Source organism: Callorhinus ursinus, unplaced genomic scaffold, assembly GCF_003265705.2.
Source record: "Callorhinus ursinus isolate GAN/ISIS: 27379988/994484 unplaced genomic scaffold, GSC_fseal_2.0 scaffold13, whole genome shotgun sequence".
NCBI lineage: Eukaryota > Metazoa > Chordata > Mammalia > Carnivora > Otariidae > Callorhinus > Callorhinus ursinus.
Window position 1 is genome coordinate 37753042 of NW_027397075.1, and position 26487 is coordinate 37779528.

General features: G+C 38.8%; 1 protein-coding gene and 1 pseudogene across 5 annotated transcripts in view; one reads left to right on the forward strand and one right to left on the reverse strand.

The window, feature by feature from the left end:
* The window catches only part of LOC141374014 (mitochondrial import inner membrane translocase subunit Tim9 pseudogene), a 781319-nt pseudogene that overhangs the window by 230428 nt on the left and 524404 nt on the right, over positions 1 to 26487 (forward strand).
* PLA2G4A (phospholipase A2 group IVA) overlaps positions 1 to 26487 on the reverse strand; it is a 165749-nt gene that overhangs the window by 52210 nt on the left and 87052 nt on the right. For all 5 annotated transcript variants that reach the window (XM_073900074.1, XM_073900072.1, XM_025877816.2 and 2 more), the window contains 3 exons: positions 15143 to 15279; positions 1937 to 2159; positions 1073 to 1187 (listed from right to left, as the gene is read on the reverse strand). In XM_073900074.1, coding sequence (XP_073756175.1) covers positions 1073 to 1187; positions 1937 to 2159; positions 15143 to 15279 — 475 coding nt within the window. The remainder of the gene's footprint in view (positions 1 to 1072; positions 1188 to 1936; positions 2160 to 15142; positions 15280 to 26487) is intronic.

Sequence of the window (26487 nt, forward strand, 5' to 3'; positions counted from 1 at the left end):
TATTTTTATAAAACAAAGGATTTTTGAGAATAAATCTCAGCTCTGCTACTTACTTTCTGTGTGGAAATGTGCAAATCATTTAATCTTTCTGAGGTTTTGTTTTTTTTTCTTCTATGAAACAGAGATAAAAATACCTCACTTCCTGAGTTGTAGCAAAAGTTCAATAAAATAATAAATATGATAAGTGATTTCTGAACCATAAGCATGATGAACATTTTAGCCAATCTAACTGGTAAACATCTGAATGGATGAATTCCAGGTGCACTGCTTTTTACAAATAATTCAAAATTCTTCTTGCCTGAGAGTGGTCAGTTGAAAAAAGTGAGTCCTTGTAAAATTGCAAAAGGATTCTGGATATAAATCTGCTAATTACATGCCATTCACAGTGATTTTTTTTTCAAGCTCATGGTGTGGCTGATTTCCCTAAGGTCCTTTTCCTAAAATTACAATGAGCCCTACCAGCTACAGGGAGAAATGTTTCCACCCTGCAGATTAGGACTGCCAAAGGCCCCCGGAAGCATGAGATCACATGCTCTGAGAGCACCCAATGAGAAGCAAAGTTAAAGAAGAAACAAATATTTACATTTGAGATTTAACAAAATGAGGCATTTTGTTCACCAGATGCCACAAGTACAGACTAGTACTTTTTAAGTACTGTACTATAAAAATTACAACAGTGCTTTGAATGATAAACATATGTTATCCAATTTAATGAAAATATAAGCAGTAAGCAAAAGAATATGCATTGCCTGGAAACATTAGGCACACTATTTTGTTAAAAGCCCTTGAGAAATGAGTAACTAAAATTGAGGAGATTATACTCATGACTTTTTTATATTTCCTATATCACTAATTTAAATGAAGATATATTAGTAATTAACTTCATGGAATATTCTCCACAACCAGAAAATCATGTAGCTTAATATTTTCTTGTATCTTTGAATGTGTTCATGCTACAGAAAATATATGGAAACAGACAACTAAAATTGCTTATGATCTTCTGCTAATGAAAATCATGACAAACCACAGTTCAAGGGTTTGAGGAAATGTTTTGAAAGAGGAAATTACATACCTGCAAACATTAGCTCTGAAACATCAGGTTTGACATGTAGACAGGTGAAGAGAGGTAAAGGGCATTGACCAGAATTGACTTTTTCCTTCAAACTACTCAAGGTAGTGTTCATTCTCTGTCCACAAAAGAAGCAAAGACATGGTTTTAAATATAGAAACAAACACAGATAGAAAGCTATTTAAAATAGGACTTCCTATCAAGACATTTAAAATGTTTATAATAAAAATAAGTCTTACTTTTTCTAGAAATTCCTGAGTCCCAATAAACAACAAGAGTAAGCTCTAGGGAGATAATTATCTTCATTCTAAAAACAACCACAACCTTAAAGGCTACATCTACATTTGAGCTGAAAAACAACTTGGCAGCTATGAAACTATGAAGAAAGAATTTGGACCCCGGATTCCCTGGCACAGACTCTATCTCCCCTGCTTTATCTTCCAATGAGAAGTCACACTGTATTCACGTGTCAAACGGGCTTTTTCCACGTGACTCCCTTTTCTGACTCTCTTTTAGGCAACCTCCACTTTTCCTCTGCCATTAAAATATTACTTGTCTTCATCTCCTGATTTAAAAAGACAGCCATTGGGGTGGAGGGTGGAGGGTTAAGGTTTAAAATGTGTATTTTTCCAGAGAAAAAGAATACAAAGTACTTTGCTATACATCAAAACTGTTACACAGAATGAGCAAGCACTAGCTGGAAATGTAGTGTTATGTCTGGCAGGGAGTATGTGCTCAGTAAACATTGTTGATAGGATCAGCTGAGTCAAGTGACTTTTACAAAATGTATCATTTTGTTTTATTAAAACATTATGATATACAAGGTCTACTTGTATTAAAAGGGCTGTAGGTTGAGTCATAGCTTACATTGTGAATTAGTGTTTCTCCTATTAACATCCCAAAGATATCGGTAAAGGTGACAGGTTGTCCAGAGCTTTTCTTCTTCCATAGAGACTCGACATATCTTTTAACTTTCTGTGGTGTGAGAAGTAAAAGGGGGTTGTGGCTAACATTTTTCATTAGTTCCTCATTAATCTCCTCTGGCCCTTTCTCTGGAAAATCAGGGTGAGAATATAGGGTTGACATGTACCTATAAAGAAAACAAAAGATAATTAGTGAAGAGAAAGGGCATCACATGGTAGTCTCCAAAGAAGGCAGGTACTCTCTGTCATAAAAAAATTAAAAAAAATAAAGAATGTTAGAAATAGTTGGTTTAGGGGGCGGAGCAAGATGGCGGAGGAGTAGGCGACCTGGATTTCATCTGGTCTCAGGAATTCAGCTGGATAGGGATCAAACCATTCTGAATACCTACGAACTCAGCAGGAGATTGAAGAAAAGAATACCAACTCTCTGAACAGAAAAGCGACCACTTTCTGGAAGGTAGGATGTGCGAAGAAGTGAATCCGAGGCGATATTCAGGAAGATAGATGGTGGGGTAGGGGGCCTCCGTCGGCTGCTTCTGGCAAGTAACAGAGCCGGGGAGCATAAAATCGGAACTTTTAGAAGTCGGCTCCGCTGAGGGACGTCACCCCAGTGGCTAAGCGGGGGGTGGAACCCTCATGGGACAGTGTGGTCTCAGGACCCTCGGGGTCACAGAAAGACCGGGGGTGCCTGAGTGCGGCAGAGCTCCCAGGTATCGGAGCAGGAAAGCCGGCTGCAGAGACGGAGCCGTCGCGCAGGCTCTCAGCTCAGGGTTGCCATAAACTGTGATCCGCGGCCCCTGCTCCTCCAGCAGGGACCCAACAAGCGGCAGATCCGGGGAGACTCCCCTTCCTCCCCCAGGAGGAGCGGTGCAGGAGCACACCACAGGGATCTGCTGGGTTTGGAGACTCCACACCGTGTCGGGTGCCAGAGATAGAAATGCTCGGTCACAGGCCGGGTGAGCACAGAGTGTGGCCGGAGACCGGGGAGACGGGAGTGACTGACTGCTTTTCTCTGGGGGCGCACTGAGGAGCGGGGGCCCGAGTTCTCAGCTCCTCCGGGGCAGAGATTGGGAGGCCGCCATTTTCACTCTCGTCCTCCAATGCTGTACAGAAAGCTAGCAAGGAAAAAAAGCTCCCAAGAGCAAACCGGAGCAGATTGCTTAGCCTGGACCGACAAGGGCGGGGAAATTCCGCCTCCAGCAAAGACATTTGGGAACCACGGCAACAGGCCCCTCCCCCAGAAGATCAGCACGAACAGCCAGCCAAGACCAAGTTTACCGATTAATGAGAACGGCAGAACTCCAGTGCTAGGGGAATACCGCACATAGAATTCATGACTTTTTTACCATGATTCATTAGTCTTTCAAAGTTAATTTTTTTAACTGTTTTTTTTTTCAATTTTTCTTTTACCCTTTTTTAACCAAGATCTTATCAATCCCTTTTTAAAAAAAAACATTTTTATTTTTCATTTTTAGAGTCATATTCTATCCCTTATTGGTAGGTACCCTTATTTTTGGCAAATATATATATATATAAGTTATTCTCTTTAAAATTTTGAGATACAGTTTCTTCTAACATACCAAAATATACCCTAAATCTCTAGTGTATGGCTTTGTTCTAGTCTCCTGCCTGATCACATTCTCTCCCCCACCCTTTTTTCCTTTCTTTCCTTTTTTTTAATCCTCTTCTTTCTTTTTTCAAACATCTTATCAATTCCTTTTTAAATTTTTTATACTTTTCATCTTTACAGTCATATTCCATCCCTTCATTGTATCAACCCTTATTTTAGACATATATAAGTGTTTCTTTCTTTAAAATTTTAGGAGGCACTTTCTTCTAACAGACTAAAATGCACCCAAAATCTAGTGTGTGGCATGGATCTATGCACTAGCCTGATCATATTTTATCATATTCTGTTTTTTGTTGTTTTGTTCTGTTTTTATCTTTTTTTTTCTCTTTTTTCTTTCTCTCCCTTTCTTTTCCCCTGGTTTCAGGTCTTTTCTCATTTATTTAGAGTATATTTGCTGGGGACGTTGTTAACCTGTTAGCCTTTTGTTCTCTCATTCATCTATTCTCCTCTGGACAAAATGACAAGATGAAAAAAATCACCTCAACAAAAAGAACAAGAGGTAGTACCTCAGCCAGGGACCTACTCAATACGGACATTAGTGCGATGTCGGACCTAGAGTTCAGAATCATGACTTTAAAGATACTAGCTGGGCTTGAAAAAAGCATGGAAGTTATTAGAGAAACCCTTTCTGCAGAAATAAAAGAACTAAAATCTAACCAAGTCGAAATCAAAAAGACTATTAATGAGGTGCAATGAAAAATGGGGGCACTAACTGCTAGGATAAATGAGGCAGAAGAGAGAATCAGCGATACAGAAGACCAAATGATGGAAAACAAAGAAGCTGAGAAAAAGAGAGATAAACAACTACTGGATCATGAGGGCAGAATTCGAGAGATAAGCGATACGTTAAGACGAAACAACATTAGAATAATTGGGATCCCGGAAGAAGAAGAAAGAGAGAGAGGGGGGCAGAAGGTATATTAGAGCAAATTATAAAAGAGAAATTCCCTAATGTGGGGAAGGAAACAGGCATCAAAATCCAGGAAGCACAGAGAAACCCTCTCAAAATCAAAAAAAATAGGTCAACACCCTGACATCTAATAGTAAAACTTACGAGTCTCAGAGACAAAGAGAAAATCCTGAAAGCAGCTCGGGAGAAGAGATATGTAACCTATAATGGTAGAAAACATTAGATTGGCAACAGACCTATCCACAGAGACCTGGCAGGCCAGAAAGGACTGGCACGACATCTTCAGAGCACTAAACAAGAAAACTATGCAGCCAAGAATACTATATCCAGCTAGGCTGTCATTGAAAATAGAAGGAGAGATAAAAAGTTTCCAGGACAAACAAAAACTAAAGGAATTTGCAAACACGAAACCAGCCCTCTAAGAAATATTGAAAGGGGTCCTCTAAGCAAAGAGAGAACCTAAAAGCAGCATAGACCAGAAAGGAATACAGACAATATACAGTAACAGTCACTTTACAGGCAATACAATGGCACTAAATTCGTATCTTTCAATACTTACCCTAATGTAAATGGGCTAAATGCCCCAATCAAAAGACAGAGGCTATCAGATTGGATTAAAAAACAAGACCCATCAATATGCTGTCTGCAAGAGACTCATTTTAGACCCAAAGACACCCGCACATTGAAAGTGAGGGGGTGGAAAACCATTTCCATTCTAATGGACACTAAAAAAAAGCTGGGGTGGCAACACTTATATCAGACACACTAGATTTTAAACCAAAGACTGTAATAAGAGATGAGGAAGGACACTAGATCCTACTTAAAGGGTCTATCCAACAACAAGATCTAACAGTTGTAAATATCTATGCTCCTAACATGGGAGCAGCCAATTATATAAGGCAATTAAAAACAAAAGCGAAGAAACACATTGACAACAATACAATAATAGTGGGGGACTTTAACACCCCCCTCACTGAAATAGATCATCTAAGCAAAAGATCAACAAGGAAATAAAGACTTCAAATGACACACTGGACCAAATGGACTTCACAGACATATTCAGAACAGTCCATCCCAAAGGAACAGAATACACATTCTTCTCTAGTGCCCATGGAACATTCTCCAGAAGACATCACATCCTAGGTCAGAAATCAGGTCTCAACCGGTACCAAAAGATTGGGATTATTCCCTGCATATTTTCAGACCACAATGCTTTGAAACTAGAACTCAATCACAAGAGGAAAGTCAGAAAGAACTCAAATACATGGAGGCTAAAGAGCAACCTACTAAAGAATGAATGGGTCAACCAGGAAATTAAAGAATTAAAAAAATTCATGGAAACCAATGAAAATGAAAACAAAACTTCAAAATCTTTGGGATGCAGCAAAGGCAGTCCTGAGAGGAAAGTATAAAGCAATACAAGCCTTTCTCAAGAAACAAGAAAGGTCTCAAAAACACAACCTAACCCTACACCTAAAGGAGCTAGAGAAAAAACAGCAAATAAAGCCAAAACCCAGCAGGAGAAGAGAAATAAAGATCAGAGCAGAAATTAATGAACTAGAAACCAAAAGAACAGTAGAACAGATCAACGAAACTAGAAGCTGGTTCTTTGAAAGAATTCACAGGATTGATAAATCCCTGGCCAGACTTATCAAAAAGAAAAGAGAAATAACCCAAATCAACAAAATCATGAATGAAAGAGGAGAGATCACAACCAACACTAAAGAAATACAAACAATTCTAAGAACATATTGTGAGCAACTCTATGCCAGGAAATTAGATAACCTGGAAGAAATGGATACATTCCAGAGATGTATCAACTACCAAAATTGAACCAGGAAGAAATAGAAAACCTGAACAGACCTATAACCCCTAAGGAAATTGAAGCAGTCATTAAAAATCTCCGAACAAACCAAAGCCCAGGGTCAGATGGCTTCCCAGGGGAATTCTACCAAACATTTAAAGAAGAATTAATACCTATTCTCCTGAAACTGTTCCAAAAAATACAAATGGAAGGAAACCTTCCAAACTCGTTTTATGAGGCCACCATTACCTTGATCCCCAAACCAGACAAAGACCCCATCAAAAAGGAGAATTACAGACCAATATCCTTGATGAACATGGATGTAAAAATTCTCACCAAAACACTAGCCAATAGGATCCAACAGTACATTAAAAGGATTATTCACCATGACCAAGTGGGATTTATCCCTGGCTCCAAGGTTGGTTCAACATCCACAAATCAATCAACATGATACAATATATTAACAAAAGAAAGAACAAGAATCCAATGATCCTCTCAATAGATGCAGAGAAAGCATTTGACAAAGCACAGCATCCTTTCTTGATCAAAACTCTTCAGAGTATAGGGATAGAGGGTACTTACCTCAATATCATAAAAGCCATCTATGAAAAACCCACAGCGAATTTCATTCTCAATGGGGAAAAACTGAGAGCTTTCCCCCTAAGGTCAGGAACGCGGCAGGGATGTCCACTCTCACCACTGCTGTTCAACATAGTATTAGAAGTCCTAGCCACAGCAATCAGACAACAAAAAGAAATCAAAGGCATCCAAATCGGCAAGGAGGAAGTCAAACTCTCACTCTTTGCAGATGATATGATACTTATGTGGAAAATCCAAAAGACTCCACCCCAAAGCTGCTAGAACTCATACAGGAATTCAGTCAAGTGGCAGGATATAAAATCAATGCACAGAAATCAGTGGCATTCCTATACACCAACAACAAGACAGAAGAGAGAGAAATTAAGGAGTTGATCCCATTTACAATTGCACCCAAAACCGTAAGATACCTAGGAATAAATCTAACCAAAGAGGCAAAGGATCTGCACTCAGAAAACTATAAAATACTCATGAAAGAAATTGAGGAAGACACAAAGAAATGGAAAAACGTTGCATGCTCATGGATTAGAAAAACAAACATTGTGAAGATGTCAATGCTACCTAGAGCAATCTACACATTCAATGTAATCCCCATCAAAATACCATCCACTTTTTTCAAAGAAATGGAACAAATAATCCTAAAATTTGTATGGAACCAGAAAAGACCCCGAATAGCCAGAGGAATGTTGAAAAAGAAAAGCAAAGCTGGCGGCATCAGAATTCCGGACTTCCAGCTCTATTACGAAGCTGTCATCATCAAGACAGTATGGTACTGGCACAAAAACAGACACACAGATCAATGGAACAGAATCAAGAGCCCAGAAATGGACCCTCAACTCTATGGTCAACTCATCTTTGACAAAGCAGGAAAGAATGTCCAATGGCAAAAAGACAGTCTCTTCAACAAATGGTGTTGGGAAAATTGGACAGCCACATGCAGAAGAATGAAACTGGACCATTTCCTTACACCACACACAAAAAGAGACTCCAAATGGTTGAAAGACCTAAACGTGAGACAGGAGTCCATCAAAATCCTAAAGGAGAACACAGGCAGCAACCTCTTCGACCTCAGCCGCAGCAACTTCTTCCTAGAAACATTGCCAAAGGCAAGGGAAGCAAGGGCAAGAATGAACTATTGGGATTTCATCAAGATAAAAAGCTTTTGCACAGCAAAAGAAATAGTCCACAAAAACAAAAGACAAGCGAGAATGGGAGAAAATATTTGCAAATGACCTATCAGATAAAGGGCTAGTATCCAAAATCTATAAATAACGTATCAAACTCAACACCCAAAGAACAAATAATCCAATCAAGAAATGGGCAGAAGACAGGAACAGACATTTTTCTAAAGAAGACATCCAAATGGCCAACAGACACACGAAAGTGCTCAACGTCACTCAGCATCAGGGAAATCCAAATCAAAACCTCAATGAGATACCACCTCACACCAGTCAGAATGGCTAAAATTAACAAGTCAGGAAATGACAGATGTTGCCGGGGATGTGGAGAAAGGGGAACCCTCCTACACTGTTGGTGGGAATGCAAACTGGTGCAACCACTCTGGAAAAGAGTATGGAGGTTCCTCAAACAGTTGAAAATAGAGCTACCATACGATCCAGCAATTGCACTACTGGGTATTTACCCCAAAGATACAAATGTAGGGATCTGAAGGGGTACGTGCACCCCAATGTTTATAGCAGCAATGTCCACAATAGCCAAACTGTGGCAAGAGCCAAGACGTCCATCGACAGATGAATGGATAAAGAAGAGGTGGTATATATACACAATGGAATATTATGCAGCCATCAAAAGGAATGAGATCTTGCCATTTGCAGCCATTTGGATGGAACTGGAGGGTGTTATGCTGAGTGAAATAAGTCAATCAGAGAAAGACATGTATCATATGACCTCACTGATATGAGGAATTCTTAATCTCAGGAAACAAACTGAGGGTTGCTGGAGTGGTGGGGGTGGGAGGGACGGGGTGGGTGGTTGATAGACATTGGGTAGGGTATGTGCTATGGTGAGCACTGTGAATTGTGCAAGACTGTTGAATCACAGATGTGTACCTCTGAAACAAATAATGCAATATATGTTAAGAAAAAAAAAAAGAAGAAGATAGCAGGAGGGGAAGAATGAAGGGGGGGAATCGGAGGGGGAGATGAACCATGAGAGGTGATGGACTCTGAAAAACAAACTGAGGGTTCTAGAGGGGAAGGGGGTGGGGGAATGGGTTAGCCTGGTGATGGGTATTAAAGAGGGCACGTTCTGCGTGGAGCACTGGGTATTATGCACAAACAATGAATCATGGAACACTATATCAAAAACTAATGATGTAATGTATGGTGATTAACATAACAATAAAAAATTTAAAGAGAAAAAAAGAAATAGTTGGTTTACTTAATTATCTGAGTGAAGATATTAATCCATTTAAGGAAAGAATGTATCAATGAGAAAGGAGCTGGCCTACAATGGAAGCAAAGTAAAAGAGAGGTCTCAGGGGAAACAGTGGATTTCCCATGCCCAATCCAGAGAGGAGGGTGCCCTACTAGATTTATGGTGCACTGTCTAGCCTCTGGGAATGGGTAATTCCTATTGCACTTTCAGAGACCAATGAACACAACACGTTTGAGTCATGTAAATAAACTGACTTGTCTGGATGTAATACTAGTCAAGTATTCTGATAATTTGGCTTTCCATAATGATTATCTACAGGTAGGAAATGCACCGTCTAACTAACCTATTCTGAATGCCTTATTTTCCTGACAAATGTGGGTTTTTTGGTTTATTTGTTTTGTTCATTGCAAACTGGGCAGAATCCTAAGTCTTGCCAATTGTAGGTCTCAGAATTTCTGCGCATCTAAATCTGATGGTCAAATTCTGGAGAGAAAGAAGTCTTTAAGGTAAATGACTTCTTGTGGAGATTCTTGGCCACCAGCCACTTCTAATGAAACCGGAAATCAGTAGATACTACCTTGGTGTTTGATATTTAGACAATAAACATTCAGTTACCACCCTCCTTTCTGTGCACCAATATCTCTATCTAGTATCACAGCTCTCCATACTGAATGTGAAGTTGACTTTATGTATCTGTCTCCCTTACTGAATTATGACCTCCTCCAGGGAAAATTTTGCTTATTCATCTTCTCTAGCCTCAGTGACTAGCAAATGCCTGGAATGTGGAAAGCATGGTTTTTTGAACTACTGAACCGAGAGAACAAAATAATGAAAGCAATAAATACCCACCATGTCATCCAACCGAAGAGTACATAAAATAGCACATAGTTTAATCTCCTGTTTCCTTGACATTCAAATCAAAATGCCTATTATCATGACTTATCTTTCTTTTAGGGAGAGGAAAAAACTAACCTTTAATGGATCCCTGCCATGCTCTAGGCCTGGGCTGGTTAACTGTGCATAAGCTGTTACCTTGAAGAGATGCAATAGCTTCCAATTCTTCTAAGAGAGGACTGATGAATTTAAATAAATGTTCACAGTTCTCCAATTAATACCAGAACTAGAGTTTTAAAGTGTGTCCTCTCCCCTGATAGGTTTTACTGTTTTTTTCTTAATCTCTTAAATAAGATTTCAGTTCTTAGAGATCAAACTACTTCCACTTTATATTAAATTATAATTTGTTACTGGATTCAGAGTTCTTTGGAGACAAACTGAGAATAATTTTAAGTCAACAAATGGAGACTGATGAGAGACCTAAAACGGAACACATGCTCTGAAAAAAAAATTTTTTTAAATAAAAATTCTTAAAAGATCTTTATTACATAAATTGGATTTGTAGTATTTCCCAAAAACTTGTGATAAAGATAAATCAAAAAGATTTACTCTGAACTTGAGCCTGGTATAATCACCAAAAATCTATAAAAAATACAGCTTAGATTGTTTGGGAGATACCGGGTCTATCCAAGTTTCTAAAACTAAGTGTCTTAGACATAGCAGGGCCTCTATAAACAGTTACATAATGAATGAAAGGATCCTCAACTTATTTCTCTATAAATCTGAAAATATCTGCCTCTAATTTTTCAACATATTTATATGATGGGACACATCATTCTCTCCATATGAATGCATTTTAGGCTAAGTGTGAAATGTTAACAGCTAAATCATGTCAAAAGTCCATAAGGAGGGGAGCCTGGGTGGCTGAGGTGGTTGAGCAACTGTCCCCCACTTGATTTCGCCTCGGGTCATGATCTCAGGTTTGTGAGATTGAGCCCTTGTGGGCTCCATGCTCAGAGTCTGTTTGTCCCTCTCCACCTCCCCTTCCCCTCCCCCACACTTGCCCATGCATGTGCTTACTCACATGCGTGCACTCTCTGAAATAAATAAAATCTTTAAAAAAAGAAATTCCACAAGGAATTCTCAGTACAATCCCTTCTTCCAAATCACATAGCCAATGTTTTAAAATATCAGTGCCAGGCCTTAAGGACTTGTCAAATCAGCATCCTCAGGGGTAAACATATAGAATTTCTATGCCTAAATAAGTGTCAAAATCAAGTGTCAAAAGTAACTAAGATTTGGAATGACTTGAGAAGACTCTTGACATTTGTAAAGTGAATAGCCTAAAACTCTAAAGAAATCTCTAGATTCATTTCCCCCTCAAAATGCAGTTACTTATGCAAATCTTCATTTAGTCAGTAAATATGTGATAAGTTGGAGAGACCCACTAGTGAACACGACAAGCACAGTCCCCCCCCCCAACAAATTTTCTCTAACTTACATCTTGATCTTTTAGTCTATCACCTCTTATGTGGCAATGTCTCCTAAAATTGTTTCATTTTTCAGTGCAGCAAGAATTCTTCAGACTGTTGAACTGAAAATTCTCATTCTTGAATTCCATTTTAGTCAGTTTAATGAATTGAGCCCCGTTGTTACAGATGTAGAACTGCTCTCGTTTCACTTTAGATGGTAATGCCATACAAACATGGCAGTCAAGAGCCCATAACCCCTCAGGACTCTACAAATGAAGCTGTATTGGGGAGGAGAGTTGTGCTGACTGGTTGGCTAATACTTACATGCAATGAATAACAAGTATCAACCAAAAATAATTTCAGAAATAATCACCCTAAAGGTAGTAGCAGTTACAAGGGAAGCCTTTGTCCTACATAAAATTCTCTTTTGTGATCACAGAAAACTTTTTGGGAGGTCCAGGGCTTCTCCAAATATTTCCTTATTACCTCATTTGTGTCAAGTAATGGTTATGTGTCAGTAGAATATAAAAACTTACACAACACAAGAGTGTAATTTGTTTATCCAAGTCTTTCCGAATTCTTTCCTTTGAACTTTACCTTCTCACCTATAGTTTTCAAGAGAAAATTAACATGAATCATCCTGACCACCTTTTCTTCTGTCTCAGGAAGTATCTCTTCTCTCCCTGATGAACACCTTTCACTTGTGTTTTTTATCTTGTTCTGTCCTGTCTCGGTCTGAATCTTTTTCTATCCATGAGCCATCTATTTCTTTATCTTCCATCTATCCTTCCACACTGTTTCCTTTACCTCAGACTTCTACACAAATGTCCAAGTTTCTTAAATTCTGAAAGCAAAACAAAACAAAGACGCTTCCCTGAGTCCTATACTCCCTTTCTTGAAAGAATAAACAGCTCCTAGTAGGTTTACCCACCCATCTTTCTTCCTTTCATCTTCTAGTCACTTCTTATTTGCAATTTCATGGTCAAAAGTCCTCTTTATCTACTTCAGTGATTCTTGCTAAAACCACTAAGGATTTCCAAACCCAGTTCTAAGCTAAGCTGTTCACAGATGTTTCGTTCTATTAAAAAACCCACTACTTTTTGAAGTACACTCCACCCCTGACGTCTGTGTCATCTTTTACTTGATTCTCTTCTCCAACGGCTACTTTGTATTGTCCAGCCTTTCCTTTTCTGGTCCATTAACTTTTGGGATGTTCTAGAGTTCCATGAACTAAATTATTGGTGATTATAACTGAAGTGGTAAAAGTTGGTGAAACTGCCAAGGGTGCGGTGTGTAGCTATAACAAAACAAAAGGGAGGTCCTGGAGGAAAGCTCACATTAAGGAGTAAAGCAGGGAGGGCTCCTGGGTGGCTCAGTTGGTTAAGCGACTGCCTTCAGCTCAGGTCATGATCCTGGAGTCCTGGGATTGAGTCCTGCATAGGGCTCCCTGCTCAGCGGGGAGTCTGCTTCTCCCTCTGACCCTCCCCCCTCTCATGCTCTATCTCATTCTCTCTCTCAAATAAATAAATAAAATCTTAAAAAAAAAAAGGAGTAAAGCAGGGAAAATAGTAAAGACAGTATGGAAAATAGTAAAGACAGTATGGAGGACAGAGCAGTCAGAGAGGATGAAATAAAAACCAAAAGGCAGAGGAGGAGAGATTTGAAAGAGGGACAGTTACTGTGTGAAATATCCCAACACCCAACCTTATCCTCCCAGACTCCACCAGAGAGTCAAGGAGGAAAAGAACTTCAAAAGACACCATTATATTTGGAAATTAGGTGGTTGCTGGGTGAAAATCAATTGTAAGGATTTTAGGAGTGAGTGGCCTTGAAGGAAATGGAATAAGAGAAGGCTAATCATGGAGAAATTAGACAATGAAGGATAGAGCATAAGTTTATGTACATATAAATGTGTGGCCTGTGATATTTAAATGATCGGCCTGTAACATTTAAAATTCTCTTAATTACATTTTGCAGGACTTGTTTTTAGAACCTGACAGGAGAACAGAAGATGTTGCCCCAAATCCATAACCAAAGCAATGACTGCAGCTCTAATTAAGCCTAAACACACATTTTATGCCCTCAAATCAGCACCCCAAATCATACTTGCTGCCTTTATTAGATAAGTTTAAGAAAGTAGGCTTCTTGCAATGTATTAGTCCGTGATGGACCACAGGAATCTAACAAATAGTGAATTCAGGGAAAGAAAACCACTCAGAGAGTAATAACAAAATGCTTGAGGAGGCAAATTAATCTAAGGGTCCAAGTTTTTCTGTCATATTACTCATTAAACAGGCAGGTGTCTGCTCTTTACTTCAAGGGGAAGAACAATGATGGGCTACATGCTTCTTTCCAAAGGGATAAATCGTTTTGAGGGTACACACAAAGAAGGTGGCAACCAACGTTCTAAGTTTTTGTTTCTTACTTAAAGAATCTGATTCCAAATATTTAAGAAACTATATATTCTTTATACATGAATCTCTATGTAAGAACATATAGCTGTCCAAGAGAAGGTTATGGTTTAGTTCCAAGAATCCTAGACTAGGGGATCAAAAGCCTGACTTTACATGCTGGTTCTGCTAGTGATCTTGGACAAATCCCTTGGCTTCTGAGTCAAATTTCCTTTAGGTGAAAAATGAAAAACCTCAGATCCATCTCAAAGGATAAGAAAGTACAGAAATCTTCAAATGTTAGACATATATAATATAATATTATGATAGATGAACTTTACTATGGCTGATGATTAAAAAGACTTGTAAGTCAAAGTCAGATATTTTGTAATAAGGTGACACTCATAGTTGAGACACCGGAGGAAGAACTAATATTTGATTTTCAATGTGCTTCCGTGGGTTAGGCAAACCAAAAAGTACATAGATTCTTTGAACATGTTTCATAAATGTTTCTGAAAAGGCAAATCTACAGTGTACAAACATTTTACGTACAGATGTTTTACATCTCTACCCAAATTTAGCTGAGCTTAAATGCATATAAAGGATTACTTTCATAATTAGGTGCGAATCAGTGAAACATTCCATTTCTACATTCAAAAGTTGTTTTTCTTCTCCCATATACTAAGGTATCTTGCATTTCATTCTATTTGCCCTAGAGAAGAAAATGAATACCTGGTGAATCATGTAGACTTAGACACAATTGCTGAAAGATTACAAATCAGCAAATTATAGAAGATTAAATTAATTATGGGTGGAGCATGTTATTTCACCTCTGTGATATTTATATAGAATTTCAATTGATCTATTTTTTAATTTTATGTTTAACTACATTTTAAGTTCCAAATAGGCTTAAAGGGAGTAAATTTATGAGTCATCATTAGGTATGAATTTGCCTTAAAAAATATTTTTAAGAAACAAATTATTGCATCAAGCTGGGACATTTCAGTAATTTGAAGTTAAGTTTCAATTTTCTAAATCCTTTCTTTTCTAAGGTTTCAGGTAGATAAATGCTAAACATTTCACATGATATAACTAAGATTTAAAATGTATACTAACCATGTGGAGCCAGAAAGACCAGCAATGTAGGTGGCACAATCTAAAATTCCCGCTTCATACAGTGCCTTGATCACACCTGAGAATCCGACCATGGCTCGGAACCCTCCACCTGAGCCCAATATGGCCACCACAGGCACCTGGAGTGATGAAACACAGAGATCATTTCTAAAGTCATAAAATATATTCCCTTTTTAGTTCCGCTTTTCATGTTATATATTCCACATTTGGTAATAAAGAATTGTAAGTTCATTCCTACCTTGATAATATCTAATTTTTTTAAAAAAGAAAATGTTTCATATAAGAAAATTAAGAATTAATGTCTGTTAGAAAGCAGATGTTACTCAAATACCAAGTAACTCTATTTAGAAATAACACCAACCATAACTCTGTATTTGCCTGACCCTTTGCATTTTTTCGCTTGCTTTCAGGTGCACTTTTTTTTTCTTTTGGATTCTCTCAAAAAAGCAAAAATGTCTTTGCTCATTTTGTAGATGGAAGTTCTAAAATCTGATATTACTTGTGTAAGATCTATTTGCTGGTAATCTGGAGTTAAGTAAGCCCCATGCCCTCTTGGTCCAGAATTCTTAGTGCTCCTTTATGCTGACTCATTTCAAAATATACACTATTAAAAAAGACAAGATCTACAAAATCTATTTATTCTTTAATCTATTAAATAAATCTGACTGAGTGTTCTCTTTCAGGCATCACAGGCAGATCCAGGGAATAGAGTTTATTTAAGTGAGGCAGAAATGTAATAATAATTATGACAATATGGATGCCTAGGTGGCTCAGTTGGTTAACTGTCTGCTTTCAGCTCAGGTCATGATCCTGGAGACCTAGGATTAAGTCCTAGGTCAGGCTCCCTGCTCAGCGTGGAGTCTGCTTCACCCTCTCCCCTTACCCCTCTCCTCTACTCATGCTCTCTCTCTCTTTCTCTCAAATAAATAAAATCTTTTTTAAAAATAATTATTATGACAACAATAAAAATAGAGATAGATGACATTTGTTGAGTTCTTACCATATGGTAGGAACTGTTCTTACTACTTTACAGAAACTGTCTCATTGAATCTTCACAAAATCTCTATGAAGAACCTATTTTATAGGTGAGGAACCAAGGCACTTGGAAGCAAGACCTTGAAGACTTGTTCAGGGTCATGCAACCAGTAAATAGCAGTCAGGAGTTAAATCACAAACTCCTATATCCAGGCTCATGCTAATATGCCTTCCTAAAATAAAGGGCTACAGGCTAGGAGTATACGAGGTCCAGAAAGTCTGGGCAATTCCAATCAGAGAAATTGAAGTGGTGGAGAAAGCTTCATAAATAAAAAAGGAACCTGAGCTTAATTTTAAAGATGCACAGTTATTCAACAGGGAGGGATGAGGGCAGGGAAGGAGGCTGTTCTGGAAATGGAAGCAACATGAGTCAACCAAGAGTTTTTGCAGGAGAGAAGCAAAGCCTGTCTGCAACGTGACTAAAATACAAGTGTTTGTTTGGAGAGAGAGAGATTGTCATTTTCTTTGTGGCCCTGGACCATTATTGCTCAAGAGAGCTGGTGGTTTCTCTCTACCCTTGAGCACAGTTCTCAAAGTGTACACAGCTGTCTGGGTGTCCACAAGGTCAAAACTATTTTCATGAAAACTGTAAGATGTTATCTGCCTTTGTTCATTCTCATTACTTCATGAGTCTATGATGGAGTTTTCTAGAAATTACAGGATGTGCAATATAGCAAGAGATCGAATTCAAAAGCAGATATGAGAATCCAGCTGCTTTCTGTTAAGTCAAACAAGAAAGATACTTGTAAAAATGTAAAACAGTGCTGCCCTTCTCACTTTTTTTGGTTCTTGAAAATATGGTTATTTTCATAAAATGTCATTTATATTAACATGACAAGGACTTATTTAAAATAAAATACATATTTTAATAAGTTTTCTCAGTTTTCATTTTTCATATGGTAGATATTCATAGATGTAACCCATACAAATAAAATCTCTTACAAGTTCTTGATATTTTTTGAGTATAATGCATTTCTGAGACCAAAAAGTTTAATAACCACTGCTCCAGAATATCAGGCATGTGGTGAGTACAATCTAACATCTTCCAGGAAGATTCTGAGCCTGTTGAGGATAAGGGGGTGGGGGGGAGACAGACAAGAGAATAGGGAGCAGATGGTTGGAAATATTTACTGGACAGACAGAGGCTGACGTGGAAGAACAGTCAGATTGCTGGGGAGTAAGGGTGTCTTTTGTTTGATGTTGTTTCCCAATAATAACTATTAGCAAAAGAAAATTAGAGATAGAAGACTGAGCAAAGAGGGAGCAAAGGTATTGGATCACGAAGGAATTCAAAGCTTTATAAGAAACAAAGTGAAGAAAGAAATCCCCATGGGTGGAAGAGCAGAAGCTGAAGTGAGTGGGGATGATGTTCTGACTGGAGTGAAATCAAAATTGTCATACTGTTACCAGGTTTTATTTTCTATATTTGTGACAAAGTCTCATTTGGAGAATAAATGTACAAATCACAGAGTGCATGTGCAGAGAAGAGCTCAAGTACTTTTGCCAGTTTTTTTTTTTTTTCTTTAAGTGGGCTCCATGTCCAATGTGGGGCTTGAACTCAAGACTCTGAGATCAAGAGTCAGACGATCAATCGACTGAGCCACCCAGGCCCCCCACTTTTGACAGTTCTATCTTATCTCTAATAGTCATGGTTTTCCTTTCTTCTGAGGCATGAATGGGAGACAATTCCTCCTTTCTTCTACCCCTAGAGCGGAGCTTAGGAGGAGAGAAATAGAATCAAGGCACATTTACAAGGAGACTCTGGTGACTAATCCGCTGTTAGGCATAAAAGAGGAAGGAGGGTGGTCAGACCATTAGGTTTTCTAGCTTTGCTCTCAGCAGATGACGCTGTCATTACCCAAAAAAACCCCAGGGCACAGGCTAGCTGAAGGGCAACACTGTACTCAATCTCAGAAATGCAGAATACACGACATGAACACATTCTATTCCAAGCACTTGGATCCTGATCCTTGGGTGTTCACGGACTAATGTGACAAATACATCTATCCATGGAATTACTATTTTAGAACCGGAAGGACCAAAAAGACTATAGAACTCTTACACATAGAAAGGAAAGTCTGTAGAAGTTAGGTCTTAGTGGAGGTAGGAAGTGAAGAGTGGGACACCTAGAACTAGTTTCCTAATCCAGGGTTCTTCTCTAATACTGAGTGGCCCCAAACTGGAAGAGCCTAGGCATCCTAATTAGGTGCAGATTGGAGACCTCATTCATGGAAACAGACTCCAGCATTCGGTGCAATGGAGCAATTTAAATGGCTCTGAACCTGTGTATGTTTAGATGCACAGAATGCTTTCAAACATAAATGTTTAAATTGTAAATAAAGTAAAACACCTAATTTCTTAAAAACTTGTTGGAGAGGAAAGAAAGCTAAGATAGGAAACAGAAGTGGGTTATAAAGCAGGTGAACAGAGCACAACATACTATTAGCTGTCACAGTAGTTGTAAGCAGGCCAGATAAGAAGTGAGAAGGAGGAATCCGAATTAGGCCTTGAAGGAAGACTTGAGTTTATACGCAATGTAATAATAACAGTGAACATTTCCTGTTGTCATGTGCCAAGGACTGAGCCTAAAGTCAGGCCAAGACAGTCATAAGCAGAAAAGGGCATGTGATTTGGGGACCAAAAGATCAGTTTTCTTATTGCAGCAGGAATACACTAGGGAGTTGGAAAAATAAGATTAAGAAGGGCTTTAAGGGAAAAAAAGGATTAAGGTTGATATTCTAGAAGGAAGAAGACTGTTTATATTCAAAACTCATTTAGGGGCATTTGAGCCTGTTGATTTGGTTACTTGTAACATTGCATTATTGAAAATAACATTAAACCCAATACAAATCAGATACGTTAAAGTAAGAAAATTCTTAGTAACAGATTACACTGTTCAACACACAACACAGAACTGCACTGTTGTTCAGAGTCAGATTTAATAAGAAAAGTTGGAAAACTGAACATAAGACTTTCTCCAATCCTGAAAAAAACAGCTCCCCAGATGTCCTTCTTCATAAGCCACTAGCCCAGCACATATTTATGAATGCCTATGTTGTTAGGGATTTTCTGGAAATAGCCACTTACTAAACTGGAATTTGTTATTTATATAATTATATAACCCATTGTTTTCATTATTGCTTTGCAGTAAATTCTTAGAGTTTCCAGGTAAGATTTTAAGGCTACTAGCAGGTGAAAGAAGTATCAGATACTTGTACATAAAAATTGAATAATCAAATACTTGAATGACTATGGAGATTAAAAATCTCATCTGCATTTACTACACATGAATTAATGTTTTATGTATATCATTTAATTTTCACAACTCTATGAAATATATATTATTACCTACATTTTAAAGATAAAATAATTGAAACACAAAGAAGTTAATTTTTCCACATCACAAAGCTAGAAAGGAGGAGAGAAATAGAATCAAGGCACATTTACAAGGAGACTCTGGTGACTAATCCGCTGTTAGGCATAAAAGAGGAAGGAGGGTGGTCAGACCATTAGGTTTTCTAGCTTTGCTCTCAGCAGATGACGCTGTCATTACAGCGTCCTATGGACCCAAAGCTGGATCTGTTAGCTTCCAAAGCTTTTAATTCACTCTGCTCCATGATCTCTGAAAGCTTTCCCTACAACTAACTTTGTGACCCGAAGCAAAGAAAATCCTCCTTGCACTCTGTTTCTTTAAATGTAGAAATACAGGGTAGAATTAACAACCTTGAGGCCTTTAGCTACTAGTAACACTCCAGATTCTATAACTCATACAGAATATGAATTATAAAACTATAAAAGTATACATTTTTATTAACATTAAAAAAGGGAGATTTGACTTATTGAGAAAATACTGTATGTCTGGCATGAGCACGGGCACTTTCACTCAATTTATTTCATCTAATTTTCCCAGCCCTTGAAAGGAGATCATCACTTCCATTTTTCAGATGATGATGTACCCAATGCACGCGAATACCTTGTCCACACACAGACACAGCTAATTGGTCACAGAACCACGACATGAACTAAGGTGTCACCGACACTCTTAATTCCCTCTTTCCTTTTACTCAGTGTTGAGAAAGAAAGAGTAATCTTTGCTGAAAGAAACCATTTGATATTTAGCTAATTTATATTTCAGATTCATGTGTCACTTCGGATGATATCAGCCGAATTTTACGTAATAAATAAAAGCAAATTTGGATGTTCTAATAGCCGTGGTTATTCTGAAATAACTTTCAAAGAAATAACTGAGGAGTTATAAGAAGCAGCTGTTAGTCCTGGCTCAAAATCTAAAAGAATCAAAGAAATGTTGTTGACAGGTTTTAGCTTATATTTAGACCTAATAGCATCAGTATTTGTGCATAAATGATATCAATGAATATTTCTCATACTTTTCTCATATGGTAACAGGAAATGAATTTTAATTTACCAAAAATCCTGTGGTTTTGATTAAATTACCTTGATGCATGGGCTTATGGATATTAATTTCCTCTCTTGCAAAAGAAAATTCTCAAGTGTCTAAGGATTTTTTTTTTTTACATTTTCATAGATTTTTAAGGTCTGAAAATTATGTAAAGACTTCTGCCTCCTTGGCTCCTGTATTAGTCAGGGTTCTCCAGAGACACAGAATCAACAAGATGTATCTAGCTACCTACCTATCTAGAAAGAGATTTATTATCTAGAATTGGCTCGTGAAATTAGGATGAACGACAAGTCCAAATCTGCAATATAGGCCAGCAGGCTCCAGAACCAGGAGAGTCAATAATGTGGTTCTAGTCTGAAGGCCAGCAGGTAGAGACCCAGGAGAGCCAATGGTGCAGATGAAGAGAAAGGCAGTCTGCTGGAGAACTCCCTCTTGCTCAGGGAGGCTGATCTTTTTGTTTTATTCAGGCCTTCAAGTGATTGGACAGCACCCACCCACGTTATGGATGGCAATTTACTGACTTGAATGTTAATCTCACCTAAAATCACCCCATTTCATGTTTTAAAGAGGCAAGAGAAAAGTATGTAACTACCTCTGTGCCAAAACTATCAAGTCTTAAAAACGATGCTCAAAATTATGAAAAATACAAAGAGAAAATTTTTTCCTTGATAAATTATTCATTTTTCTCACTTAAGTGGGAAAAAGGTGCTTTTAATATATAACTCTAGTGATATTATATGAAAGTTCACTTCATTACAAAGTATTTAGTAAGATACTGACTTAAAATATTTTACTTACAGTACTTTTAAAACACCAAGTCCAGTTGATTACACTTTTTAATTTCTAAGAGAGTTTATCATTTTATTGACTAGTATGAAAGAGGACTATAAATCAAAAAAGTTAAGTATTAGAATTTCCTATGCCAGTTCCTTGTTAGTATCATAATAGATGGTTATAATCATTTGAATTGTTATGTATTTGGGTTTGGGTTTTGTTAGCAATTACCACTTACAAATAATTCCTTTTTTTTCTTTTTGTGGATAAAATCAGGCAAAGAAAGAATGAAGATGTCACAAACTCTACATTATTGAAATTGATTTGTATGCCCTTTAATTTGCCCCAAATCATCTCTCTGTTCTTGCCAGTTTGGAGAAAAATATGGTACTAATGTCAAATCAGAACACTTTCTACCTCTGTTTTTACTGAAAGTCAATTTTCCAAAGTGCCAACCAGCTCCCGGCCCCTGGGACCCCAAAGCACAAGTCGAAACACCTGAACATACATTGAAGGAAGTAGCCAAGACCTAGTTTTGCAACCCTCAATTGATCATTCCCCACCAACTTATAAAATGGGTCAGAGAAGCTGTATTGAAAATGAGAGAGCCAACCCTGTAAGTATAAAGGAGAACCAAAAAAAATAGCACTGACTTTTTTAAAAAGATTGAATGAGCATATCACAATGATTATCCCAATATTAAAACTGTTTGGGCTTTAGACTGCTTGTTTGTGCATCCTAGGTCTTTACTCATAATAATTATTATTTATGATTATCATTATTTTTTAATTAGAGGATAGAAGAAAAGATGACAATTATTGAGTCTGATTTCCCAGTGTATTTCCATAGTATCAGCAATAGTAGGAGCAGACATGGCTGCCCAACTGGGTAAATGGTATTCCCCACAGTGGGTTTTGCCTCCCCACCAACCTGTGCCCAGTACTGGCCCTCCGAAGGTGCTGTCTGGTCCATTTCTGGTCAGGAACTTAGGCAACCTTTGTACACAAAGGGAAGGAACTCACCGACTTGGTTTGCTTCAAGAAATGTACAAAAAGTAGTACATATTCTCTTATTTCAACCAATTTACAATTTTTTCTAGCATAGCCATAATTTCACATGCAAAATTTAAAAAGTCAGTTTACATCAAATTAAAATATATTATTGTTACTAGCATTTCGTTTTCATCCAGCCCCCGGCCCTTCCAACCCAGTAAGCTCCCTCACATAATGCCCATTTGATTTATAAAACAAATTTAAACCTGTAGCAAATCCAGCACCTGTCCCCATCTGCCTCCTCCCTCCTTGCTTGGACATGTGTGTTCCTGCGCACCTCCCCCTGAGCTTGTTTCCCTGAGAGCTCTGTAGTATTCAGTAGTCACCTGCCTTATAGTGGACAACCCTACAGAGTAGAGTCTGGGCCTCTTGGACATCTACTTTCTAGACCAACTCCAGCTCTCTTATTCCTTGGCTATTCACATCCTACCACTACCTCAGAGGAGAAAAACTCTAAGTCCATCTCGTGAGTCCTGAAACTTGACCCTTGGAAGCCCACACCTGCTCAATGCACCTCCCTGTCCTCCACTATTAGGAATTCCACACTGCCCTACAATATTTGCAGTCTAAGAGAGGGGAATAAGAATTGATAGTACAGGGTGCCTGAGTGGCTCAGTCGGTGAAGTGTCTACCTTCGGCTCAGGACACGATCCCAGGATCCTGGGATCAAGCCCCGCATCAGGCTCCCTGCTCAGGTGGGGTTGGGGGCGCCCGCTTCTCCCTCTCCTTCTGCCCCCCCCCCCGCTCCTCCTCTCTCTGTCAAATAAGTAAAATAAAATCTTCAAAAAAAAAAAGAACTGATAGTATAAGGTTCTGTCATCACAACGAAGGTAGGAACCAAGAGGTAGAATATTCTGGAAGATGGAAACAACACACACAAGGAATACAAATTCTCACTGACTACCCAAGCCTGACTTCTATCACCTCCTTCAGGAACTGTTTTGCTTTGCCTCCTCCTCTATCACCAGATGGGCTCTCTTTTCTCTAGTTTTTCACTTAATTTATATGACAAGTACAGAATAGTACTCACAAAATGTATTATTTAAGGTCCACTTTATACTTCACCCAAAGCCATCTATCTGTTTAAACTGAAGTTATTTCATATAGTCTGCCTTGAAACACTTTCTCTTTTATTCTCTGATGAAGGTTAAAGTAGAATTCCCTTCTCTCGCTTCCCCACTATTCCAATTCCCAGATTTTAGTCCCCCAACCAGCCTGGCTTTGTTATGGTCAGTTACTAGGGAACAAAAAGTATAGAGTAGCATTTCCCTTCACATAAGACTGTAATCTGGAAACTTCATCAAACCAAAAGCTATTTTCAGACAAGAAAATTTATAAGAATGGCCTCTAAACAAACCAACTATGCCAAAAATCCCCATGTACACAGTCTTACAGATCTTACTCACAGGAAAGATTCCAGGCCTCTATTCATAGAGAAATTACACTAATCAGAGACACTGTTTTAACAACAAACTTGCTTATCAGATTTGAATTCCACAACAATAAAGCTGAAAGAGAAAGGAGTGGTTTGAAGAAATTACTTCAAGGAAACACATAAATCATGAGAAATGGCAGTTGATTGCAAATGAAACAGACATGAGAACATTCAGATCAGTTCAATCTGGGCAAGGAGTGACATATTTTAGAAAGACTTCCCTCCAAATGATTCAAATCGATAAATTTTTAAAACTTTTTTTTATTGAGAACATATTTTTTTAAGATTATATTTATTTATTAGAGAGAGAGAGGGAAAGAGAAAGCACAAGCGGGTGGGGGAAGGGGCAGAGGCAGAGGGAGAAGCAGGCTCCCTGCTGAGCGAGGAGCCCAATGTGGGACTCGATCCCACGACCCTGGGATCATGACCTGAGCTGAAGGCAGATGCTTAACCAACTGAGCCACACAGGTGTCCCAAGAATACATATTTTTAAAAGTCTTAGTACTTAAGAGGGTTATGAGGTACCTTAATTATTTGACTAATTCATCATAATATGTCTAATAGAAAAGCTAAGATTTTATTAAATTTGACAATGATTGCCCTTGGGTGTTACGCAGCAGAACAGCAACACTCAAGTAGTATAGTTACTATTTTATTGAGCAACTACTATGTGCCCTTACAGATTATGCTGGAAGCTTATAAGCAGTAGTACTTATCCTTTTACCTAATAAGAGACATAGTCTCCATTTTACAAGTGAAGCACAGAAGGGAAGGAATGTGTCTTAGTTTATAGTGCCCAAATTTATTCAACATTTTAATTTGACACAGAAGTCCTAAGCTGGATGTTGTCTGTTTGTTGAACACTGGGAACAAGACAAGGACAGTCCCTGCACTGAGAATTAAGTAGGACTGTTCTTTCTTTGTTGAGCTGCCATGACAGCCTGTCCCACATACCGTAAGGAGGATGATTAGCCAGCATTGACTAGAAGGTGAAGGCTCATCAGAGGGCAAGGGAATTGGGAGCTTAAGAGACCCCTGACCGGGGAAACAGGAAACTATCATGTGTGTTGTGGGACTGTGTGGTTCTGAATATATCTAAACTAATTATTTTGGACAAGAGAAAAAAAACTCTAGACCAACCAAAAACAACTACAGTAACAGTTTTAATTCCAAGAATGACTTCCAAAAACATGAGTTTAACATTTTCTGAAGAATATTCCAGAGAGAAACATAATTACTTCATTCTCCATCTGTTACAGAAAAGCCAATTTGTATGAATATTAGGCCAAGCTTCATTTTCCCAGGAAGACTCCTTTTCCCACAAAACAAGGAATCCATAGGGGGGGTTGCAGCAGCAACTTTCCCCTTGCAAAAGGAAAACCTAAGGACAAAGGCTAATGGGACATCTGCACCAGTATGTCCCACATACCTTTCTAATGGAACAGTTCAAACTGGGATCTTTTCATCCAAACCCTCTCCTCAACCTGTTTCTCCTCCCTAACAACCCGATACTGTGTTCTTCAGTTGTGAGTCCCTGATCCCTCTCTCTAGTTAATTCATCCCCTGGATGCAGCGCCAAGCCACTGCCCAAATCTGTGCCCTGACTCACACAACACAAGATTTACTGAGTGTCTACCATGTGCTGGGAATATGAAGGTAAATAACACAGACACTGTCCTGATCTTCATGAAGCTTACATTCTGCTGGAGAAAACAGACATGAAATGAGTATCTGTACATGTATGTTTTAAGTCCGAGTGTCATCAATGCTGAGAAGATAAGGTGCGTATTTGTGCCACTGAGAATATAACTGAGACCTAACGGACATGGGGGGAAGGATGGAGGCTGTTGGTGAAGGCGACAGTCTCAGGAGGGAGGCTGTTGGTGACTGGGACAGTCCCAGAAGAAGCTACATATGTACTGCTTAAAGAACGGGAGGGAAGGTGCCAGTTACCTGAAAAGCAGGTGGGGTGGGGAGAGGGCAGGTACAGGGAAAGCACATTACAGGGAGAAGGAACAGTGTCTGGAAAGGCACCAACTGGGGAAGGGTTCTGAGGAGACACGGAGCTAACCCAGTGAAGGAGTGTGGTGTAAACTGGAAAAAATGGGAGTTGGAGAGATGCTGGGAGGCCAATCCTGAGAGCAGTGGAAGGATTTTCAGCTCTGGTTTGAAAGTGAACAAGAAGGTAGGGAGAGGGAGAACAGGCTTGGGTGGAACTGAAGAAAAGAGAGGTGTTGTGTTCCCCTTTAGACGTGCTGAGTTTGAGATGGGAGGGATACCAGTGAAGAAGTCAAGCAGGTGCATAGATGTTCAGCTCTGAAGCTCAGAAGGGAGGTTTTAAGTCCTTGATCTACATGGTAAGTTCTTCGGACACAGGTGCTGGGTGACATCATGCAAGGGAGAGAAAATTCTTTTTTAAAAAAAAGATTTTATTTATTTATTTGACAGAGAGAGACACAGAGAGAGAGGGAACACAAGCAGGGGGAGTGGGAGAGGGAGAGGCAGGCTTCCCTCTGAGCAGGGAGCCCGAAGTGGGACTCGATTCCAGGACCCTGGGATCATGACCTGAGCCGAAGGCAGATGCTTAACCAACTGAGCCACCCAGACGCCC